Source organism: Emydura macquarii, unplaced genomic scaffold (genome assembly GCF_026122565.2).
Source record: "Emydura macquarii macquarii isolate MOO-44397 ecotype Brisbane River unplaced genomic scaffold, CSIRO-AGI_Emac_v2 contig_3506, whole genome shotgun sequence".
In the NCBI taxonomy this organism is placed as follows: Eukaryota; Metazoa; Chordata; order Testudines; family Chelidae; genus Emydura; species Emydura macquarii.
The window spans coordinates 9,430,416-9,451,944 of NW_027133643.1; the positions used below are offsets into that span (position 1 = coordinate 9,430,416).

At 40.1% G+C, this 21,529-nt stretch overlaps 1 protein-coding gene across 1 annotated transcript in view; it reads left to right on the plus strand.

Annotated features, from left to right (window-relative positions):
* The window catches only part of PATJ (PATJ crumbs cell polarity complex component), a 204,809-nt gene that overhangs the window by 90,518 nt on the left and 92,762 nt on the right, over positions 1 to 21,529 (plus strand). The window contains exons 27-28 of the mRNA XM_067535623.1: positions 551 to 589; positions 2,601 to 2,709. Coding sequence (XP_067391724.1) covers positions 551 to 589; positions 2,601 to 2,709 — 148 coding nt within the window. The remainder of the gene's footprint in view (positions 1 to 550; positions 590 to 2,600; positions 2,710 to 21,529) is intronic.

Below are 21,529 nucleotides of genomic sequence, written 5' to 3' on the forward strand. Positions count from 1 at the left end.
TGAATTGTATTATTTACTTTACAGTCGAGATCAGGTGCTATACAAACATGAAATAAAAGACAACCCTTGCCCAAAAGAATTTGCTGTCTAATTCTGCTATTCTAAAAAAAACCCAATTATTTAAACTTGCAACAATCCAAATGGATGCCAAATGGATATGCTTTTTCTTATTCAGGTTTGAAAGTTTGTCCAATTTAGAAACATTTCTATCATCCTGTCTGTTGCTGCATTTTGGGCTTGTGCTCAATTAACTACCATTAATTTTGTCTGTTTAAAAAAAAAAAAAAAAAAAAAAATTAGTGAGGTCCATTGTCAAGCTTTTCTGAAATCCCACTTTGGGTCAAGATGTAAGGAGTAGCAAACTTGTTTATATTTTATTAGGTTGAAATAGGAGTGTGAATCATTGCTAGAAAGAAGTGAGTTTGGAGTAGGATTTGAGGAAAGAGGGTAGCTTTGTGGCATACAAAATCTGAGAGGATTTACCAGGTTAAAGCTATTTTAACTTTCTCTGCTACAGAAAGTGTTCACAATTTTTTTTCTTTAAATATAGGAACCGCCAGCTAAATCCTACAGCCCCACAGAAAACCAGGTAGGTCCTATATTAATTTTGCTCATTCTTCCCAACAAATTTTCTGTTCCTTTCTGAGAGTAAAGTACTGAACTTGTCTGAATTGCTCCAGTATGAAGATTTACCACTTTTCCAGGAAACCAAGGGGTTAGGGCATTTTGTTTTTTGTTTTGCCTTTTGAAAATAGACTTTCATTTCCTTGAATATTGGAAATTTGATCTGAACACACACAATGCTTAGCAGTTATGCCAAAATGTGCATTTGTCGCCAGTGTGAATCTTTCACACAACTCTAGTGAACAATGGAATTTAGAACCCAGAGGTTGAAGTTTATTTACATTGTGTATTTAGTCTGTTGAAGTCAGTGAATTGGCAAAATTCTGTCTTTTAAAGGACCTGATCCAAAATCGGTTGAAGTCAATAAAAAAAGTTCCAGTTTACATCAATGTGCTTTGGATCAGATTCTACAAGAGGATATTACAAAAAATCAAGAAGTGATGGAACACTTCTTTTTTTAACCTTTTAAAAAACCGTTTTTAAGCCCTGACTGGTAAAAATCTGCTTTGGATATTGAGAACATTACAACTCTTTTAAAAGTTCTGAAAGCTTAATATGATAGTCTACTAGAGATTTTGGTGGGAAAACAGAGGGCACCTTGCTTACCTGGATCTCTGATGGGCTTTAATGTTGAGCTTGAAAGTGCGGGGGAAAAAGAATCCTAAAGAACAAATAGCTAATAAGTGGACTCTAAAGTATTAATGGCTCTGATTTGTCACAGGCATTTGTTAGTGTACAGTGTAAGTTCTCCATCTCTACCTATTAAAGAATTTAGAATACAAAAAATGAGTGGTGCTTATTGGACCTCTTGTCCTGGTTTATTTTAGAGAGAAAGAGAGGGACTGTGTATGTGTTCCCTTTTTTGTTTGTACACTTTTTTTTGTTGTGGTACTTTGGGAAAACTGTTTCTTCTCTGAGATCCTCTCATTACTACAAATTGGTGGAATTCATTTGATCTATTACTCTTATGCTGGCCTCAGTACAGCAGTCCACTGTAATCATTTTTAAACAGACAGGATGATATTGATTGTATTATTTCCTACAATTTTGTATTCAGATTGCATTTTGTATTAATGATTAGAATATTTTAACATAAATTTAGACTTAAAATATTTTATGAATCTATATACAGGTCCTGCTTTTGTTGTATGCAATGGAAAAATATTATTTCAGATCTGATGTTTGATTCCCAAATGATAATTCCCAGCTATAAAAGAGATTCATTGCAAGCATTTTTGTTGCTTTAATGGCCTACTGTACTCACTGTTCACTTGCTAAAGTGCATCCTGCTATTAGTGGTGTGATTGTAGGGGACATAATTGTTAGTGAAATCATGTAGCTAACCTAAAACGTGCTCCAGTTATTTTGAACTATAAAAACAGTGGCTTGGATGGTTCTGCTCCTGTTTTTCGTTAGATTCCAGAGTCCTATATATCTGATATGCATCGCTATATCCATCATTATAGGAATTGTCTTTATTTATGTGAGGTAATAAAATTTTATTGCAAGTTATAATTCAAATTATGTTTTAATTAGAACCAAATTATAGATGAAATATTGTGTCATATTATACTTCTAGGAGCAATAAGAGGTTCAGTTCTTATTTTGCTTACCAAAAATGTTTTTGATTTTAAACTGCATCAGGAAATGTTGATGGAAAAGAAACAAAGGGTTTAAAATCCATGCTGGGATATTTAATGTTATGTTTTTAACCCTTTGGTTTATAGTCACATGTTTGTTATACTACAGTAAGTAGGTTTACAATGAAATACAAGTATTGTTCTAGTAAATATATGTGCTTCATTTGTTAAATTTCTTGGAAAAAGAGGAGTTAAACTGCATTGTTTTAAGAAAATGTATTAAACTGAAGAATATGTATGTACATGGTTAGACTTTTAGTGTCTGGAGAAGAAATAAGATATTTTTATGATACTTGGCAAAACGTTTGAAATCTCTTTTTGTTTTTACTCCATCAGAGAAAAAGTGGGGCGCCACCTCCAATGAAGCTGCCACCTCCTTATAAAGTACCCAAAAGACTCCCGTCAGAAGAGGATGTTGTGGAGGAGGAGGATTTTTATACAGAGGGTAAGCAGTGCCTCATTTCTCTGAAAAGTATATAGTATTTTTATGGAATATAATCTGTCTGTGAGATTGGTGCTACATAGCAGATACATTGTTGTTACAAATTCTGTTTATGGATTAATTTCCACCAGTGTGAGTGGTGCTCTATATGATGTGGAGAAGCAGGGCTCAAACTTCTCTTTACTGTGAGCTGATTTTTAAGGTGGAAGCTCCTGCCCTTCCAACTGCAGTCCCAGAGCTTCCCTCTTCATCAGAGTGCTGAAAGGTGCTTGATTCATTTTTAGCTTAGTTGGTCCAAACGCAATGAGTGGGATCTGAGCTGACCTACAGTTTGCAGAGGATGTCGCTGCTTGAAGACAGATAAGATGCTTCACCACTGTAACATCAGCAGCTGGGCAGCCCAATTTGAGGACAACCAGTACAAAGTCCCTGCCCCGAAGAGCCTGCAGTCTAGATTAGACAACACAATTCAGGCATTATACTTTTCAAGGGGAAAAAGTTATTGGAATTTTGGTTTAAACATTTTAGTGAAGAAGTATGGTTTTAACAAAGGATCTGTCTAAAGAGATGATAGTCATTTGGTGCACCAGAAGAAGGGTGAAGTTGCCCCTAGATTAAAAGCCTGGAGGAATGAGAGAAAGCTATGCATAGAGTGGGTAAGCAGGAGGCTTGGGTAGAACAAAAGGAGCAAGCAAATGGGCTCCTTGAAAGGTGACTCTTATTTTGTATCGCACCTTTAAAGCCAAGATGCTACCATTGTCTACAGATATTACATAATGATTTACATTTTGATCGGCGTGGAAGTGCAGGCACCTATAGATTGAAACACCATGTCTGTTCAATAGTACAGCAACACTTCCTAGAAGTTCAGGACCTTATCAGGATGGCTCTAACTTTAGATAAACAGAAAGTAATTACCCAGTCGGAGTAACTCTGAGATGACCATCCAATCTCTTCCAAGAAGTGGTAATTTGAGAGTTGCCTATATCATGCTCAGCACCAGGATAACTGAGAAACTTACAAAAATTAGTCACTGTGCTGATTTCCTCTCCTCTTGTTCCTCTCTCCCTTACTATGGACAGGTACTTGTGTGTTCCTGTATGTGTTCTTAGGGGTGTTTTTGTTTCTTTGGTTTTTATTTGAGGGGAAGTCAGGGGAAAAAGATGCATTTGGCTTTTTGACCTGAAGGTGGTCAGGTCTGTGGCTGTCTTTTTCTTGTGAATGGAAGTTCCAAACCCATAGGCTTGCTAATGAAGAAGCTCAGTGACCTGCTCCTATGAATTTAATCCTTGTTGATAGCAGTGTCATTGTATCTGTTGAGCAGAGTTTTTGTAGTAAGCTCTTGTCAGAGGCTGAAACAGTCATCAAGATGGTTTTGGGTCTGGCCCACTAAGGTTTTGAAGATTAAGATCAGGGTCTTGACTGGTTATTCTGTGGGGAGCCAGCTAAAGTTATACCTACGCCACTACTTATGACAGCACCCAGGGCTAAGTTAATAAAGCCACCCCCCTGAATGACATAAGTTATACCGACTTAAGCACTGGTGTGGACAGTGCTATGTCAGGGAGAGAGCTTTTCCCACCAACATAGCTATTGCCACTCGTTGGGGGTGGATTAATTAAGTTGATGGGAGAGCTCTCTAGTGCAGTCATACCATAGTACCTGGAGCATAGGTTGATGTGTTTTAAGTCAGCCTGTGTTGCTTAACTGGTGAGCTGCTGTATGTTGAACCAGCAGGAGCTTTTCCAAAGTCCCAAGTACAGTGTGTTACTGGAAATGAGTCTGGGAGTTTATAAAAGTGTTGATCACTGTGCCTATGTCCTTATCTCCCAGGTTGAATGAAGCATCTTGGCCAGAGGAAGATGGAAGAGGGCGTTTCGGTGTGCTCTTAACTATTTGGGTACCCAGTAATAGGGAGGAGAGATGCATAGCATTTGACTCCTAACGCTCTCTAGTTTTAGGACAAATGGATCTTCTGCCTTTATACCAAGTTATTCAGTCCTTAATCTATCAGTCTGTGCAACCTCCCTTCACTGCGGCTGATTACTGCTGGAGGCTGCTGTTACTGGATACAAATCTCAATGAAATATCCTGGATCCAGCATTGCCTGTTGAGGCCAAGGTTCAAACCAAGTGTTCCATGGCAGATGTGTAGCCCCAGACCACTCCTTTACTTCACTCTCTGTTTTAACATTTACTCTGGGATCGACATTCCCAATTTAGCATTACTACAGTCTGCTTCTGAAAGTGCAGCCAGGTTCATCAGGATAGAAGACTGTAGGATAGGATGGACTTCAGCCTGAAATAAAAAATTTTAAAATGGTTTGTTTCAATGACTATTTTCAGAATATTAAAGAAAATGTATGTGGGGACTTTTTTATTCTTCGATTGGGGGTGATTTTTCCATGGTGGAGGAGCAGGTTAGTAACCCCATGTCCCCCTGAGCAATGGGCTTCAAATAGGATTTTTTTTAAATATTGTGAATTGGAGCCATTTGCACTAGCAATAAACTGTGTCAGGGTGTACATCAGTGGGCATTGGTGTGCTGGTTTGATGGCTGAAGGCCGGAAATGTGCACTAAGAATTTGCAAATAGGCCACTAATGCACATCTTGTAGTGGCTTATTTCTTTAATAAGGGGTTGGGAGTGAAGGGGAAAAAATGAATTAGTTTATAAGTAGAAGTTACTCAAGATTTTCCATAGACATTAGGAGCTATGTAATTTTGTTTTACTTTATAACTGAATTATATGCCCAGAGAGGATGATCGTAATTTATCCTATAAACAAATTAAAATATATGCAGAAATGAAAAAAATTAAGAATGAGTGGAGTAAACCAGACAGTCGTTAACTCGGGCAAGGGCTCTGAATCCTGTCATTTCAACAGGCATTTTTCATTAAGTTCTCCCTTTTACTTAGAGAATGAAGTTGACCTGATTTGATTCATATGAGATTTTAAAGTAAAAGAAGTAACAATTTGTAAAGAGTGGTTTTATGATTCAGGCTCTAGGCTAGGACTCAGGATACTTGAGTTCAGTTCCTGGCTCTGCCACAAGTTTCCTGTGTGCATTTGGGAAAGTCACTTCATCGCCAAGCACCTCAGTTCCCCCTCAGTAAGAGAGGATGATAACGTTTCCTTCCCTTTGCCGGGTCTATTTAGACAATTTTAAGTCAATGGAGTTGAGTGAAGGCATGGTCGTCTGTCTTCATGGTTCTCCTTGCAGGATTTGTGCCTTAGGTTATCAGCACTTAAGGGCAGGGATTGTCTCTTCATATACATTTTTACAGATGCTAGCACATGTAGCTCTGATCTCAGCTGGAGCCTCTAACCACTTCCTTAATGCTGATGTTCCCAGTAATACCCAAAGTAGTGAGAACTGATGACTTATTCTTTTTTCATAAAATTAAATGTCTACATTTAAAAAAAAAAACATTTTTTGAAAAATGTGTTCAACAACATGCTGTACATTTAATGTACAAAAATATTAAACTGTAAATGAAACCAAGAAGGCCATAAATACCATCATAAATTAATGATGTAATTACAAATATTGTAATAATCAGATTACTGAATAATTGTCAGTGTTTGAACAAATGTCAGAAGTATTAAGGAGTAACTTAACTTTGATAAATCAGTGAAGCTATTGGGGGTAGGGCCCCCACGTGTGGGGAGGGGAGGAGTAGGGTACACTTACCAGGGCCCAGAGGCACTGGAAGGCCCGGCCCAGGCTGCAACCCTCCTTACCATGAGGAAAAAAAATTTCATGGCTCATGAGATTGTATGTATGGGATGAGGGATTGTGGTATGCGTGTGGGAGGGAGTACATGTTACAAGTTTGTACTGGGCCTAAAAAAATTATGCTTGGGCCTTGATTCGGGAATCTGGTTGCTTAGAGTTTATTGTCAGGTCCTTTTGGGTGAGTCTGCATTGTGAAACAAGAAAAATAACATGATGATACTGTTCATTGCTGCTGCGAAAAATAGAAATGTTTACTCAGATACTAAGACGAGGAAGCTTCTGTAGTCAAACACTGCCTCTCCAATAGATGTCACTACAATCAACAGCAAATAGCAATGAGGGTTTCAAAGAGTGTAAAGATATGATCAGGCAAAAATAAGCATATAAACCTTTATGAAAGGCAGAGACATTAACAATGTCTAATATTTACAATGTTAGTTTTGCTAAATGTACTAACAAGTGTATTCAGCTTCGTGCGTCTTCATAGATAATGCAAAATAGCCAAGATTACACAAATAAAGCTCTGACTTTCATTTTTGAGCTGCATGTTAATCCTTATTTAATGTGTCTCTACACTGGTAATCTTCTCTTTCTATTGTTATTCAGACTTGTAATTAGCTAAAATACATAGGTTTCTAGCCCACCCCTAATAAAAGGACCAGAGGGGCATTGCTTTATAATAGAGCATCCTTGTAAGCTTTTATACCACCTGAGGATATAGACCCTAATGTCAGTGCCCTTGTGCTTTTTACTTACGTTTTTTAATCATATGCATAAACTTTCTTAATCTGGGGTAGTGCCGCAGGATTGAAATTACATTCTCAATGAATTACAAGTAAAATTGTAATTGGAAACATTTGTGTCTGGAATTTTACTATGTACATGCGTATAAACTGAACAGATGGCTCTGTGTGTGTTGTGCGTATATATTATAAAAGTTTAGATAATGTTAAAAATGAGTGAATTAATGGTGATATAAAATAACTGAATATTAATCTTTAGAAAAATTCATCATTTGGAGTAAAAAATTAATGGGAAATTCCTAACATAATTATATCTAGAGACTACAATTATAAACCTGTAAGACTTTTTAAACAATTTTTTAAATTACCAAAATGAGAAATTTAACATCTCTTTAACATTTCAATTCAGCATTCACATTACAATAAAAACAATGCTGCTTGTTTAAGAGTAGTAGTAAAATTACAATCCCTGATGAAGTTTAAAGTTTTTGCATGCTATGGTAAGATGGTTTTGTGTCTGGCATATAAAAATGATGCAAGAATGCATCTTAGTAATGAGAAAATTGTAAGATGACATATTTGTTCAAGTCACTTAGATTAGCAAAAATTCACCAGTAACCCCTGTAATTTGCACTAGAAGAATGCACAGATATAATTAATGCCATTAACTAACTATTTCTCTCTCTCTGCAGTAAGAGTGGGTCATTAAACACAATATTAGCTGCAACTCACTGTGAAATACATAAATGGTTGTGTTTTAAATTGACTTGTTTTTTGGGATAGAGGTGTCATTTTAATGCTATCAGGGTAAGCAAGTGTAACAAACAGCAGCCGTAGAGCATCAGTGGGTCAGATGTGGGAAACCAGAGATTTGCTTCTCCCTCCATACTTTTATAGGCAGCTTTAATCTGCTGAGAGATGTAACTGTTAGCTTGTGGGTAGCTTGAAATTAGTGTAATTGATTACATCTCATAATAGAAAGAGACTGACAGTTTGCCCTTAAGGAGAGAAAAATTCACAGAAAAATAGGCCCAAGGTCGTTGGAAGAAAGACGAGCACTGAGTCTGTGTATGATGAGGATTTGAGCTGCTTACAGCATTGAATGTTTGTCAGGAATGCAGATCTCTTGAAGTACATGCTGGTATAGCAATGGTACAAGGGGGGTTCCCAGGTAAGGATTCATATATGTGTGTGTGTGTGTGTGTGTGTGTGTGTGTGTATTGTAGTTGTTTCAAGCAAGCCATTTTAAGTATTTTAATGATCATTCAGAACTAATGAAGTCATAAAGGTAAGAGAATAGTAGCGCAAGCCATGTTTCTCAGCTGGGAGCATGTACATATATTATGAATAGACTCTTAAAGAATTCAGTACCTTTAAATTATTTGTCTTATGTTTCATTATAAATCACTGTTGTAATATACTTAAATGCATGACACCAGCGTGCAAAATTGACAACAGTAGGTTAGTGCTTTAAAGTATCAGAATTCCTAACACTAAATTCCTTGTTGTTACGTGGAATAATCTACTCTTTTTCATAACTGTTGTTGTAATGTAGGGACAGATGACTGAATTTTCTTCACATTGCCTGGTAAGAATGTGTTAGGTAAATATTTTTAGAGTAGAATAAAAAGCTGCTGGGGAAACCTAAACTGAATATTCAGCATTTTCATTGTATAAGGAAGCAGAATGTGAATAAAGCAACTTGATAGTAGACAAACAAGAGCTATTGCAATGAAGTGTAATCTAATCATTAACTGTTGCCTCAAATCTCATTTGATGTTAGATATGATCATTTATTTTGACACAAGCCAGGTGTTCAGGTAATAGAATTGAAATATTTGTCATGAAATATGTTTTGTCTTGGCACTGAAAGGTTTGAATATTAAATTCTTCAAAACATAGTAAGGGTGTTGGGAACCTGACATGATCTTATTCAGATATTGCAGATGCCTAACTTCTCTTAACTTATTGCTGTAGAAAGTAAGGTTTGTGTTGTAAAACTGTGTACAAAGGCATTGCTGTACAAACTTGCTAAGAGAGGATTATGCTAGCAGATATCTCTTATTTTGTCATTGAAGAACACAGTATCACTGCAATGACTTGCAATTAAAGATGTGACATGATTGGATAGGGAAGAGGTTTTTAAGTATTTGCATGAGTAATGAATCAGTACACCAGGAGGAGGCTGTGTGTCTAAATTATTGAACAGCTGATTTTTAGATAGCATCTTTCAGCTGTATCCATTGCAAATGATGCTATGTTACTGCCAAAACAGCATGTCTGATCCAGACTAGGCAAAGCCCTAATTCTAGTTAGAATACAAAACAGATTGCTCACATAATAGCTTTATAAGCTCTAAAATGCAACTTCCTGATATGCTTGGTTTAAACAGTAACCATTGGGAATACAAAGTGCAAATAATCCTCTATAGGAAGGGAAAGTAAAAATGTTAGATGTCAATTATTTGTATACAGTTATTAAATTTCCCACAGTATGACAGTAATTGAGACAGCTGTCCAGCCTAATTTCTTTAACTGTTCAAGAGAGTCAAAATTATTTTTCTTGCCCATCAGTAATGTGCATTTATTCCCCTTGATCCAACATACTAATTTTAAATAACTAGTCATCAATATTCCTTCAGCTTCATACAGCTATAAAATACATCCGAAGGCTGAACCCAAATTACTAGCCATAGGTATTTGAGATACATAACACAATGACTATTTTAAAATATGATTTTATACCTGAGTAGTGCCAACATACATGTTGAAAAGTAATTGCATCTTGTCATTTTGACTGATATGTCACACAGGTTGACATCTGTCTTTTTAATCTATCAGCAGTTCTAAAACACCTGTGTTCGTATCTAAGTGCAGGACAGAATTAGAATGAGAAGAAACACAATGGGAATAACAACGAGAATTCTGTATCACTTTAAAGACTAACAAATTTGATTTCAGCAGGCATAAGCTTTCGTGAGCTTCAGCTCACTTCCTCAGATGCCATTGCTGAAGCTCACGAAAGCTTATGCCTGCTGAAATTAAATTTGTTAGTCTTTAAAGTGATACAGAATTCTCGTTGTTTTTGCTGTATACAGACTAACACAGCTACCCCTCTGGAACAGTGGGAATAGAGGGCAGTCAATTCTCTATCCTACTCTTGAAGTATAACGAGCCTCTAATTGTTAGTATGATGTTAGACATCGTTAGTGGGTTCATCAGTGCTTGGAGGTTGAAATTTGCTCCCTTTCCTCCTGCCAAAAGTAAGTTATTACTAAGGCTGTAATGTCATCAAATTATTGAGCTTTTGGGAACCTTACAAGCCCATGGCCATTTTTTGATTGTGCTTTTGGTGCTAGTCTGGTAGATTTAAAGCGTGTGTGCACGCACACACGGTTATAAACATGGACAATATGAGGGAGTGGGGTGGTAAAGGTTTGATTTTATTATGATTTTATTAGGGCTGCATTACTGGTAATAACAAAGTCATGAGTTAGTTACGTATGTCATCTCACACTAGTGTCAATAACACCTTTTCTGTCGCACACTGTTTCTTGTTCTGTACATGCCAGACATTTTATAGAAAAATATCGTAGTAATGGTTTGGAGACTTTTTGAACCTTGCATTGAGACTATTTTTCCCCCTGTATCCTTCTACCTATAAAGTCAAGTGCATTAATTACTACGAGTCTAAATACACAGCTCGGAGAACCATAAAAACCTGTAAAATTAGCTGAAGTTGTTTATCTAGACCTAAAAATATTGCAGTTTTAAGGACCATTACATTAGGGTCTTACAGGGTAGAAGTGAAAGCTAGGTCCTGCTAGGCAACAGAGAATTTTCTCTTTTCTTGGTATAATGCTTCTGTTCCAAGGCCTACAGGATCATTAGATATGGGATTTAAGTCCTAACATTCAGAAAAGTTGCTACTTGCCCCAAACTGAATCTTAACCATTCTGGGCCTTGAGCAAGGGTAATTTGGATGAAAACTGCACATTTGGGAGGAGAAAGCGGAAAGACTTGAATTTAAAAAAGAAAATAATAATTGTTTGAAGCTTTCACGGGCTTTGGAACGTTAAAGTAAATCCTGAGGGAGCATAGTGCTGGTGAAGAGGTGAAAGGTTCATGATAACTTTATCACATTTGTTTTGTTTTTTGTTCAGCACCTACCACAGTGGAGTCCTGCTGGATGATTAGGCTTGTAGGCAGACACAATGTGTGTAAATAGGCATACACAATGTGTGTGTATAGGCACATATATACAGGGTTAACTTATGTCTCTTTACACTGTGCCTGCGAGGAAGAGGATTATAACAGCCAAGCTGTTCTTGGAGGTATTGTGGTATTATGTATTAGTCCCTCAGGATGCTGTGGGAGCAGGTCATCTAGTGGTACCACTTCCTACATCTTTTTCTTTTAAAAAATTAGCCTGCACTCCCCCTGTGTAACAATCCTGGTGTTGTCTGGTGTGTTGGGATCACAGCTTTTTCCTGGCACAATCCTTTTGGGCCTTTTGACACTAACAAGTCTCCTGAGTGCAAAACCTAGGGCTAAAGGGGCTCCCTGGGTGCTGTAACCCCTCTAGCACACCGGCACTAGGTCATTGGGCACCAGGTTTAGTCCTTAAAACCCAGAAAGCCTTCTTCATCAGATGACTACTGTTAAAGTCAGCCATATTCTGAGTCTGAGCTACTCGGCAGTGTTTCTTTATCAGTAATTTTGGTTCAAACATCTAAATCAGGTGTAAAAGTTTTAATGCCATTCTTAAAACTGCCTTAAATTGGCTGATTATCCTAGGGACGGTTTGGGGATTAATACAATACGTTATAGTGTATAATTAATGCGTTCATCTCAGGGCACACAGCGGTGGTGTATTTAGGAAAGTCCTTCAGTGAGAAGGTGTGTGGGTTAGTGGGCCCAGTAGACAAGGAGATGCATGAAGGACTGCCATGCCAGCAAATCAAGCTGGTTGATGGTGTAGAGGAGGTGAGCTTTGAATATTAATTTAGAAGGGGGGAAATCCATGATGTGAGGGAATTGGACAGACTGTTGCAGGTAGTGGGTGAGGTGGCGATAAAGAATCAAGAATGGCATGGGGGGAAGAAATGAGATGCATCACAGAGGTGGAAGTAATTTCTGGACTCATGTTCAGAGATGAACTTAAGGAAGCTTATGGAGAATGGGTATGAAGGGCCTCGAAGATGGAAAGGATTTTCTAATAGATGGGGAGTTGAGGAAGGCCTTTCAGGGACAGGCAGGAGGTGGTCATTTTGTGTGTATGGGTGACAAGGTGTAGTGTGACTTTCTATAGAGATAGAATGTGCTACAACCAGGGGAAGGAAAGGGTGAATAGGACTTGTCATGGCTGCTGCTGGGGGAAGGAGATGGGTGTCTGCACCAGGAGCAGCTAACAGGAAAGCACGTTCTCTGCTCCCTTGATGAGTCTTTACAGCAGCCAGTGAGGAGATCTGCTCTCCTCCTTCTTCCCCTCCCATCTCACCATCTAGCAACACTAGCATCTTCATGTCCCCAAATTCCTCTACTAGGTTCCTTAGAGGCAGAGGCCAGGGAGATATTTCTGAGTCATCCTGCCAGTAGGACTTGAAGCCAGGGTCATGGGAAAAGTTAAAAATGATTTTAATATTTATTAACTAAAGTATTTTAAAGGAACAGATCCCCAGTTGGATGCTCACAGTATGAAAGTGAATGACTTAGAAAACAGGATTGGAGTCAAAAGTAGAAAACACTCACACTTAGAGTGATTGGTGCACAGCCAATCTTTGGTAGAATAAGAAGCAGAATCCAGGAGCCTTGACTTCAAAAATATTTATTTATTATTGGTATCGTCGCACCTAGGATCTCCAGTTATGGAGCTAGGCTCTGCACAAATACTTGTTGCTTCCTTTGTGCAGGTAGGAAAAGGTTTTAAAAGTAAATTATGACTTTGTTTTGTGTCAACAGCGTGTGTTGCTCTGCCTAGACACAATAATAAAGACAGTCTCCAGTATTGCCAACACAAGTAATATTTGGTGTTTTGCTTCAAATCCCAGCTACCAAAGTTAAAGGATAATGTGGGAATCTTGAGGGGGGTTTTAAGGAAAGTTTCAAAGTAGTCCTTTTATGGTTGTGCGGAAAAGCTAGGAAGTCTGACCCCTGTGTAACCAGAAGGCAAAGAAAGAGGCCCCCCCTGCCCCCCCCCCTTTTTTTTTTAAATCTCATGATTTTTGGCAATTGTGACTTTCTCCCCCAGAAGATCTTACGGTGAGATAGACACCATTGGGAAATCCAGGGATGGGGAGAATTTCATGTTTTTAAACCCCTGGTAGGCCTTTCAGAAGAAGTGGGGAATTTAAAAGGGGACCAGGAGGACTTTCTTCAAAAATATGCTCTAGATAGCAGAAGGAGAGCGGATACTAAATGTAACCGTCTGTAATGGGTAGTTTGTAAGGGTTAGGTGGCAGCATCAGACTGTTTGTTTGAAGGCTGGCTGGGGATGAAACCCTGAATGGTTAATGCAGTTGAGTTCAGAAATCCGGAGATAAACATGTATAAGATTCATTTCCAAACAGAAGTATACATTAAACCCATTCCCAGTTTTCAAACCCTTGTGTTCCACGTGTGCATTGTGGTACCTTTGCAAGTAGCTTCAGGGGCATGCACAAGGGAGGACGAGTAGGGGCTCAGGCCTCCCCAGTAGTTGGCAAGAGGGCACAGAGCTCCTCCTGCCCCTCGGGCCCTGGCCGGAAGGGGGGCAGGCACAGAGCTCCTCCTGCCCCTCAGGCCCTGGCCAGAAGGGGGAGTAGAGGGCACAGGGCTCCTCTGTGCCCTAGTTAGGAGAGGATTGGAGGCGCAGGCACGGAGCTCGTCTGGCCCGCCGGGGACCCTGGCAAATCCCAAAAGTGTTGGAATTTAAATTCCTGTGCACGCCTCTGAGTAGCATCAAGAGTTAAACACAGCAAAAAAGTTGCCGAAAAATACTCCAGAATGGGGGATGGTCATATCTCATTGCTCTCCGTTAGCTAGCCAGAAATACTTCTTCAGAGGTGGCCTCATTACTCATCCCCTGGTATTTTTGCTTGTGTCTTGCAACCTTGGGTAAATCAGCCAATGTTAGGTTTTGCTTATCACATACACAACACATTTAGAAAGTGTTGTACAAACATTAACTAATTAATTAGGCTGAAACTTGGTTTGAGCTGCTAAACCAGATTATTTTTTTTAAATTTAAAAATAATTCATTAAACCAATGTACTTCTTGTCAAATCACTCTGATGTTGCATGTCTACATAGCCGGACAGGATTCTCAGCTGATACTGAGACTCTGACTCCTCTCCCCTCTTCCCCCACAGACACTATTTTGCTGAACAGGCTGTAAAAAACAGACCGAAGCCAAGATTTCTTTTAAAATAGGAGCTAAATTTATAACCCTGAATCTGGCTCTATCTATGTAAACAAGTAATCAGATTTTTCAAAAGTGCTGAGCACCCTGCAGCTCTCACTTACTAGGAGTCTAAATATGGATTTAGGAGCCAAACTTTAGATCCCGTTTATGAAAATCTTGGTCATGTTCCTAGTTAAAACAAAAGAGCAATTTGTCTTCAACTAGATTGATGGTATTTTGAGAGAAATGTTAGTGAGAGATTGTGAAAGTTGGGGAAAGTCACCGAATGTGTTGCCACTGGTCTTTCTGCTACATTTCTGAATTATGACTTCTTCCTCAGAAAATTGGGGTGTGTTCCTCTTCCTACCAATATCAGAGAGAGTTCAGACTTCTCTGCAACACTGTGGGAGCTGGGTATACGCCTTCCCCCATGCTTCAATTTTCCTCCCCCCAGTGGTGCAAACAGAGTGGCAGTTCAGTCACCTTATCCATTACACTTCTAGGTTTTAAAGCTGATTTAAAGGAAAGAGTGAGAAATATGTTTTTTTCTCTGTCTCTGTTGTCCCCTAGAGTACTGAAATTTCTGGGGCTTGTTCCCCAAAGACATCACCTGTTATGGCCTTTCAGTTTGTCTCCCCTCCCTCATCATGGCAGAGCAAGGCAAAGACCAGAGGCCTTTGAAGCCACAGAAGGGGAATTCTGCCATGATTGTTCCCATCCTGTGGACTCTTGCTCTGCTGAGAAAAAGGAGCTCAGAGTCTAGACTGCTCATTGGGGCCCTTGCATTCTTCTGACCACCCTGCACTACTAGCCCAAATTCCTCTGTAGGAACCTCTGTAAGGCCAGGTCAGTTTTCTTCAGATCTTTGGACTTGGCTTCACTGATCAGTTTTTTCAGGGTGAAATCCAAAAAACTCCTTGAGTTCCTCATCCAATCCACCTCTAAAGGAAGAAGCTCCAGGATTTATTAAATTGGGAATTGAGTCTCTTGGCAAGGCATCTGTCATCTTGGCCTTTCTGAGGGATGTTTCTCTATGCTTCCTTGGCAATAACATTGAATGATGAGCAGTAGTGCTGGGGCTTGGTCTGAAAGGAAATAACCAGGTAACAAACTTTGTTTTTAACGATACTGTGATGCCATTCACTGTAATTGGACTCGGTGCCACAACGATCCCAAGATAATGACTGTGCAAGTCGCTCTTTGGGAGCATCATTGTTTTCTCTGTAAACGCTGTCAAAGCAAGTTAACCTGTATTACCGTTAAGGGAGGAAGAATTTAAACACGCACAATATTCTTTTTCTGTTATTAATGCTCATGGATGCCAAGCTGAAAAGCACTGCAAAGAATTAGGGCTTTCACAGCAATCTTTATTCACTCCCGCTGTACACCTGTTCTTCGTGAAATAAACTAGCGGTGTTTAAATAGCAGTTTAGAGAAGAGCTCTTGGATCTCACTGGTGATGTAAATTCTAGCAGGACAGTGCACATGGGTGTGAGCCAGAACACCTTCATGTAGCAAGAGAAATCCAGGGAGAGGCTTTCTGGCCCATTTCTGGCTCCCTCCAAAAAGAGTAATGGAAAGGCATTCTGGAGCAGAACCTGGGGGATCTGTTAGACTACATGCTTTTGTGTGCATGCACCCTGATGTGGCTATGCATCCTACATCCTATGCATCCTACAGACATGCATCTATGCAGATCATTCCTGCACCTTAGTAGAAGGCTTGCAGTTGCCTAGAATACAAACACATTGACCTGGCTATTGCAGTCTATATTTGGTACTTATTTCAGATTTGCCTGAGAAGTTATGGATTTACAAATAGCAGTGAATATTTTTGAATATTTTATCCTGTAATATCTCTGGCTTTATAAAGAACTATGCTAGGTAAAGGTTGCCACATGATCTGGGAATCTCTCCGAAGACTACTATACTTGCTGTACTATATCACAAAATTCTGAAATTTAGAGCAGGTTAAAGCCCTTTTAAGCTTTCTAGTTTAGCCCCTGAATAATAAAGGATTGTCCTGTACAGTATGTTTTCTACTGCTCTGTCCAGTTATATATTCAACAGACAAAAAGTCCCCACCATCTTCCATGGGAGGCTATCCCATGCCTGGAGGCAATAAAACCGTATGTAGGGGTACTGCTACAACCTTAGTCCAAAATGCTATTGCCTTTTGTGAGCTCAAGTGTCAACCTTAACATGATTTTGGAGTAGCAGTTTGTGTTTTCATACAGGATTTTATCACAGGAAAAATGTCTTCAGCGTGGTTTGATTGTATTTAATCAACTAATGCCAGTATGACGTTCAACCAATTACTGGGTTTTGTTTCTTTCTTATCGAGCTAAAACATCCTGCGTTATCAGCAGCTAGGCAGTAGGGAAGAAATATAGACAGGATGCTTTTGCCAATCCTCTGCACTAGAGTACATAGCTCTGCAGGCTTCTCAGCTGGTACTGAGACTCTTTAAACTCAGCAGTCAGTATTCTACGTGAATAACTGATTGGTAGATCAGAGTACCAAAAGGAGGTCATGTCTGTGTAGGGATGAGTGCTTTGATGCTTGTTAATACGCAATTTGAAAGGCAAATAAGTAGGCAGAAGTGACTTTCTTTCATAATGAACAACTGCACACCATAAGGCCACTCTGTATGGCAAATTTTCCCTAGACAGACAAAACTTTTTTAAAAAGGATGCTTAATTTTTCGTAGATAAAGAGCTGTTTTACATAGGAGCATAAATGTACTTAGTAGTTCACAAAAACCATAAACAGGAAAGGTCCCTGCCCCTAAGAGCTTAGAAATGGTATACAGTAATTATGGCCTACTGGATGACCTTTCAGGTGAAGGGCTTGCAATGGGGATATAAGGTAGTGGTGGTCTTCCAATCTCTGCTCAAAACTAAGCTCCACCTACTTGAGATTCCATGCTGTATTTGTCTTCTTAGTCTTGCCTTTTTTTTTTTTTTTTTTGGTGAGATTCAAATTCTATACTTGGTTCTGCTTGGCTCCTTGGACATGGCTCTTTGAGGGCTATTGAGGGGTCAGAAATGTGTGGTGGCCACCTAATTATTGCCATCCACTCATGGGACCAAAATGAAGTGGCGTGCACAGTAGACTGTGGAGATCCTTATTATATGATTCTTCTATCAGCTATGAAATTCTTAGGTGTTGTCATTTATCATAAAGTATCTGAGTTAATACTTAATTCAGATTAACAGAGTCAGTTCTTGCCTCTCAGAGCTATTGCTTCAGGCTCTTTGCAAACTCAGGTGAACATCACAGCATCAGTTACATTAGGCAGGTTTTCTTTACAACCATCTTATTTGAACTTATTTGACTTATTTGAAAAGAGGGGGTAGGGAGTTTAGATTCTTGACCATATGATGGTAGTTTGCAAGGAAGGATGATGCCATAATTCTGTGTACTACTCCCTCTACCCTGACCTCCTAGTCAAGACATATTGAAACAGCATGTTTGGGAGGCATGAAGCAGAGCTGAACAAATAACAATAAATAACACATTGAATGAACATAATTTCATTCTGTTCACCAGTTGTCTGCAAACAGATTGTCACTTCTTGAAAATACTGTTTGTTCTATTGCTACCTGCTTGAAATTTGGAATCTGTGATTCAAGTTGTGTTTCTTAGTTGCGTTCAGTCACATAAGTAAAAGGATATTGCTTCCCTTTGTTGACTGGAGGTGTGTAACTATTGTAATCAGGTTTATAGTGGGTAAGCTTCAGAAAGCAAAATTTAAAAATTGTTTTCCGTAAATACTTGTGCTAGTAAAATTCAAAGTTAAGGAAGGCAGTCACCGAAGAAGGAAACAAACATGGAAAATAGATCCTGTCAAACTAAGTTATCTTTTTGATGAGATTACAAGTTTGGTTGATTAAGTATATTACATCAACACTATTACTTTTGACTTCTGTAAGGCATTTGACTTGGTACTGCATGACATTTTTATTTTTAGAAATGGAATTATATAAAATTAATAATGCACACATTAAATGTGTTAAAAGCTGGCTAACTGATAGTTCTCAATGTAATTGTAAATGGAGAATCCTCATTTAGTGGGTGTGTTCTTTGTTTCCTGCAAGGAATTCCTCCTTGGCCCTATGCAATTTAACTGAATATGACCTCCCAGTGCAATGTTGTGGCCAAAAGGGTTAATACATAAACAGGAGAATCTCAAGTAGGAGTAAAGAGGTTATTTTACCTCTGTATTTGACACTGGTGATACTGCTGCTTGAATACTGTGTCCAGTTCTGATTCCCACAATTCTGTAAGGACTTTGATAAATTGGAGATGGTTCAGAGAATAGCCATAAGAATAATTAAAGGGTTAAAAAACATACCTTATCGTGATTGACTCAAGGAGCTCAATCTGTTTAGCTTAAAGAAAAGGTTAAGGGGTGACTTGGTTACAGTCTAATGGTACCTACATGGAGAACAAATATTTAATATCTCTTCAATCTAGCAGAGAAAGGTATGTCATGATCCAGTGTCTGGAAGCTTAAACTAGTCAAATTCAGACTGGATATAAATTGTAAATTTTTAACAGTGAGAGTAATTAACCATCAGAACAAGTTACCAAGGGTTGTAGTGGATTCTCCATCACTGACAATTTTTAGATTAAGATTAGATATTTTTCTAAAAGATATGCTCTAGGAATTATTTTGGAAAAGTTCTATGGCCTGTCTTACAAAGGCAGTCAGACTGATGATCACAATGGTCCCTTCTGGCCTTGGAATCCAAGCATGGCAAATTCAAATGGATATTTGCAGAAATCATTTTTCCATTTCTTATAAGAAGGCGCTGCAAAAGAGAAATGAGGTTTAAGGAAAAATTTGAAGGAAAGGGAAGGCACCTGTCACATGGAAATGAGAAGCTATTTCAAGTGTTTGACAAGGCATTAATGAAACTGCAAAGCTGAAAGTCAGAGTCAGAGATGAGGGGAACAGTTAAGAGAGAGGAAACCAGACCATGAAGATCCCAAGTAATATGAACTTTCAAAATTCAGAAGCCTGAAAGTTAGATTAGAGAATATTTTGTCATTAGCGCTCAATGCACACTGCTTATACAGTTCTTCAAGTGCTTGCTCATGTCCATTCTGATTTTGTGTGTGTGTGTGTGTGTGTGTGTGTGTGTGTGTGTGTGTGTGTGTGTGTGTGTGTGTGTGTGTGTGTGTGTGTGTGTGTGTGTGTGTGTGTGTGTGTGTGTGTGTGTGTGTGTGTGTGTGTGTGAGCCCCATGCACTGGTGCCAGAAGCTTTCCCCCTAGTGGTATCCGTAGGGCCGGCTCGAGCGCCCTCTGCAGCGGTGCATGTATGCTCTCGTATACATGGCACTGCCGCCCCCCTCCCTCTCAGTTCTGGCTCCGTCACAGGCAGTAAGAAGGAACAACTCTCTTGCTCTTGCAAATCTCTGCTTCCTAGTGGTTCTAGTTTTCTAGCTTTTCCTAGTGTATTTAGTTTTAAAAGTTGGTTGTTTAGTTTGTTAGTTCATTAGTTACTAAGTTCCCAGGTTGGGGCATGCTCCGGTCCCCAGAGTTTCAACCCTGCACTTCATGCAAGAAGCCTATGCCACTGAGCGACCCGCATAAAAGCTGTTTAAAGTGCTTGGGAGAAGCTTACATCTCCGAGAACTGTAAGAGCTTTCGCCCAAGAACTAAGAAGGACTGGGACATTAGGTTTAAGGACCTTCTGATGGAGGTGGCGCTCAGACCGGTGTTGGAGCTGTAATCGGACTCGGGACCGAGTACCGTGGCATCAATAAAAAATGCTCCTCCGGCGTCGGAGTCAACCCGGTGCCACTCAGCATCCCTGGTGCTGAAGAAGCTCCAAAAGAAAGTATACTCAGGGAAGGAGCATTCACCGGCACCGAAGCGGGTAAGAAAAGTTCAGGGAAGCTGGAGTCAGCCCCAAAGGGGTATCTATCCACCCAGGCAGGTGTTGAGCCCCGCACCCATGCCGCCGCCATCTCCAGGGAGTGGCAGAGGCCCACGCCACCTATTGGTCCCTTCCATGCCTGAGGTGTTCCATGTGATGAAGGACCTATTGGCCATGCCAGTGCCACCTACACCACGAGAGGGTATGTCCCCGCACTGAGGAGCGGACACCCCAGCCAGTAGTCCGTTGAAGGGGATGTTAGCGACTGCACAACCGCCCCATCCCCCCCATCAACTGGTCGTCATTCGCCAGCCTTGAGGCACTCATCGGGTTCTCGGCACCAGTCTCTGGAAATGTGCCGAGACAGATCTAGGTTTGTGCCTATGGTCTCCAGGCACTAGGCACCGATCCCCGGAGCACTAGCACCAATCTGCTGAGTGTCGGCCTCAATCTTTGGAGCCCCGATGTTCCCTGAGCCTGCGTCGTCATGAATCACCGGCACACAGCCCTGGCACCACTTAAGTCCTTACAGAAAGCTGAAGGACAAGAAGTGGTCTAGACGTGGCCAACACTCCGGATCCGGACACCACTTCCCGAAGCCAGAATTCCGGCATAGAGACACGGAAAAATCAGTGTCGCCGTCCCTGTGGTCACCGAGATATACCTCTTCGGATTCAGGGGAGGAAATTATTGTCCCTCTGAAGGTGCAGGCTATAAAGCCTCCCACAGGTTTCTCCATGCCACCACAGATGGGAGGATGGCCTCAAGGACAATGGACTGGACCTTTGCAGTACTAGAACCCCTGGGGGTTCCCCCATTCTGCAGTGCCATACCCACTTTCGTCTACAGGAACCTTGGTGCCGTGCTCTTCAAAAGACCTCACCACGGCACAGGCCTTAGACGTCGACTCGGAGCATGAGGAGTCGCTATCAGGACATCCATTGGTGACCACCGCAACTAGGGAAGAGGCACCAGCAGCCCTCTGCTACAGGCCTCCTCTTTGTCCTCCCCCGACGAGGCAGTAGCAGGGCTCTCTCACGCTGCCCCGCTGGACAATTAAAGGTCACATCTGGACC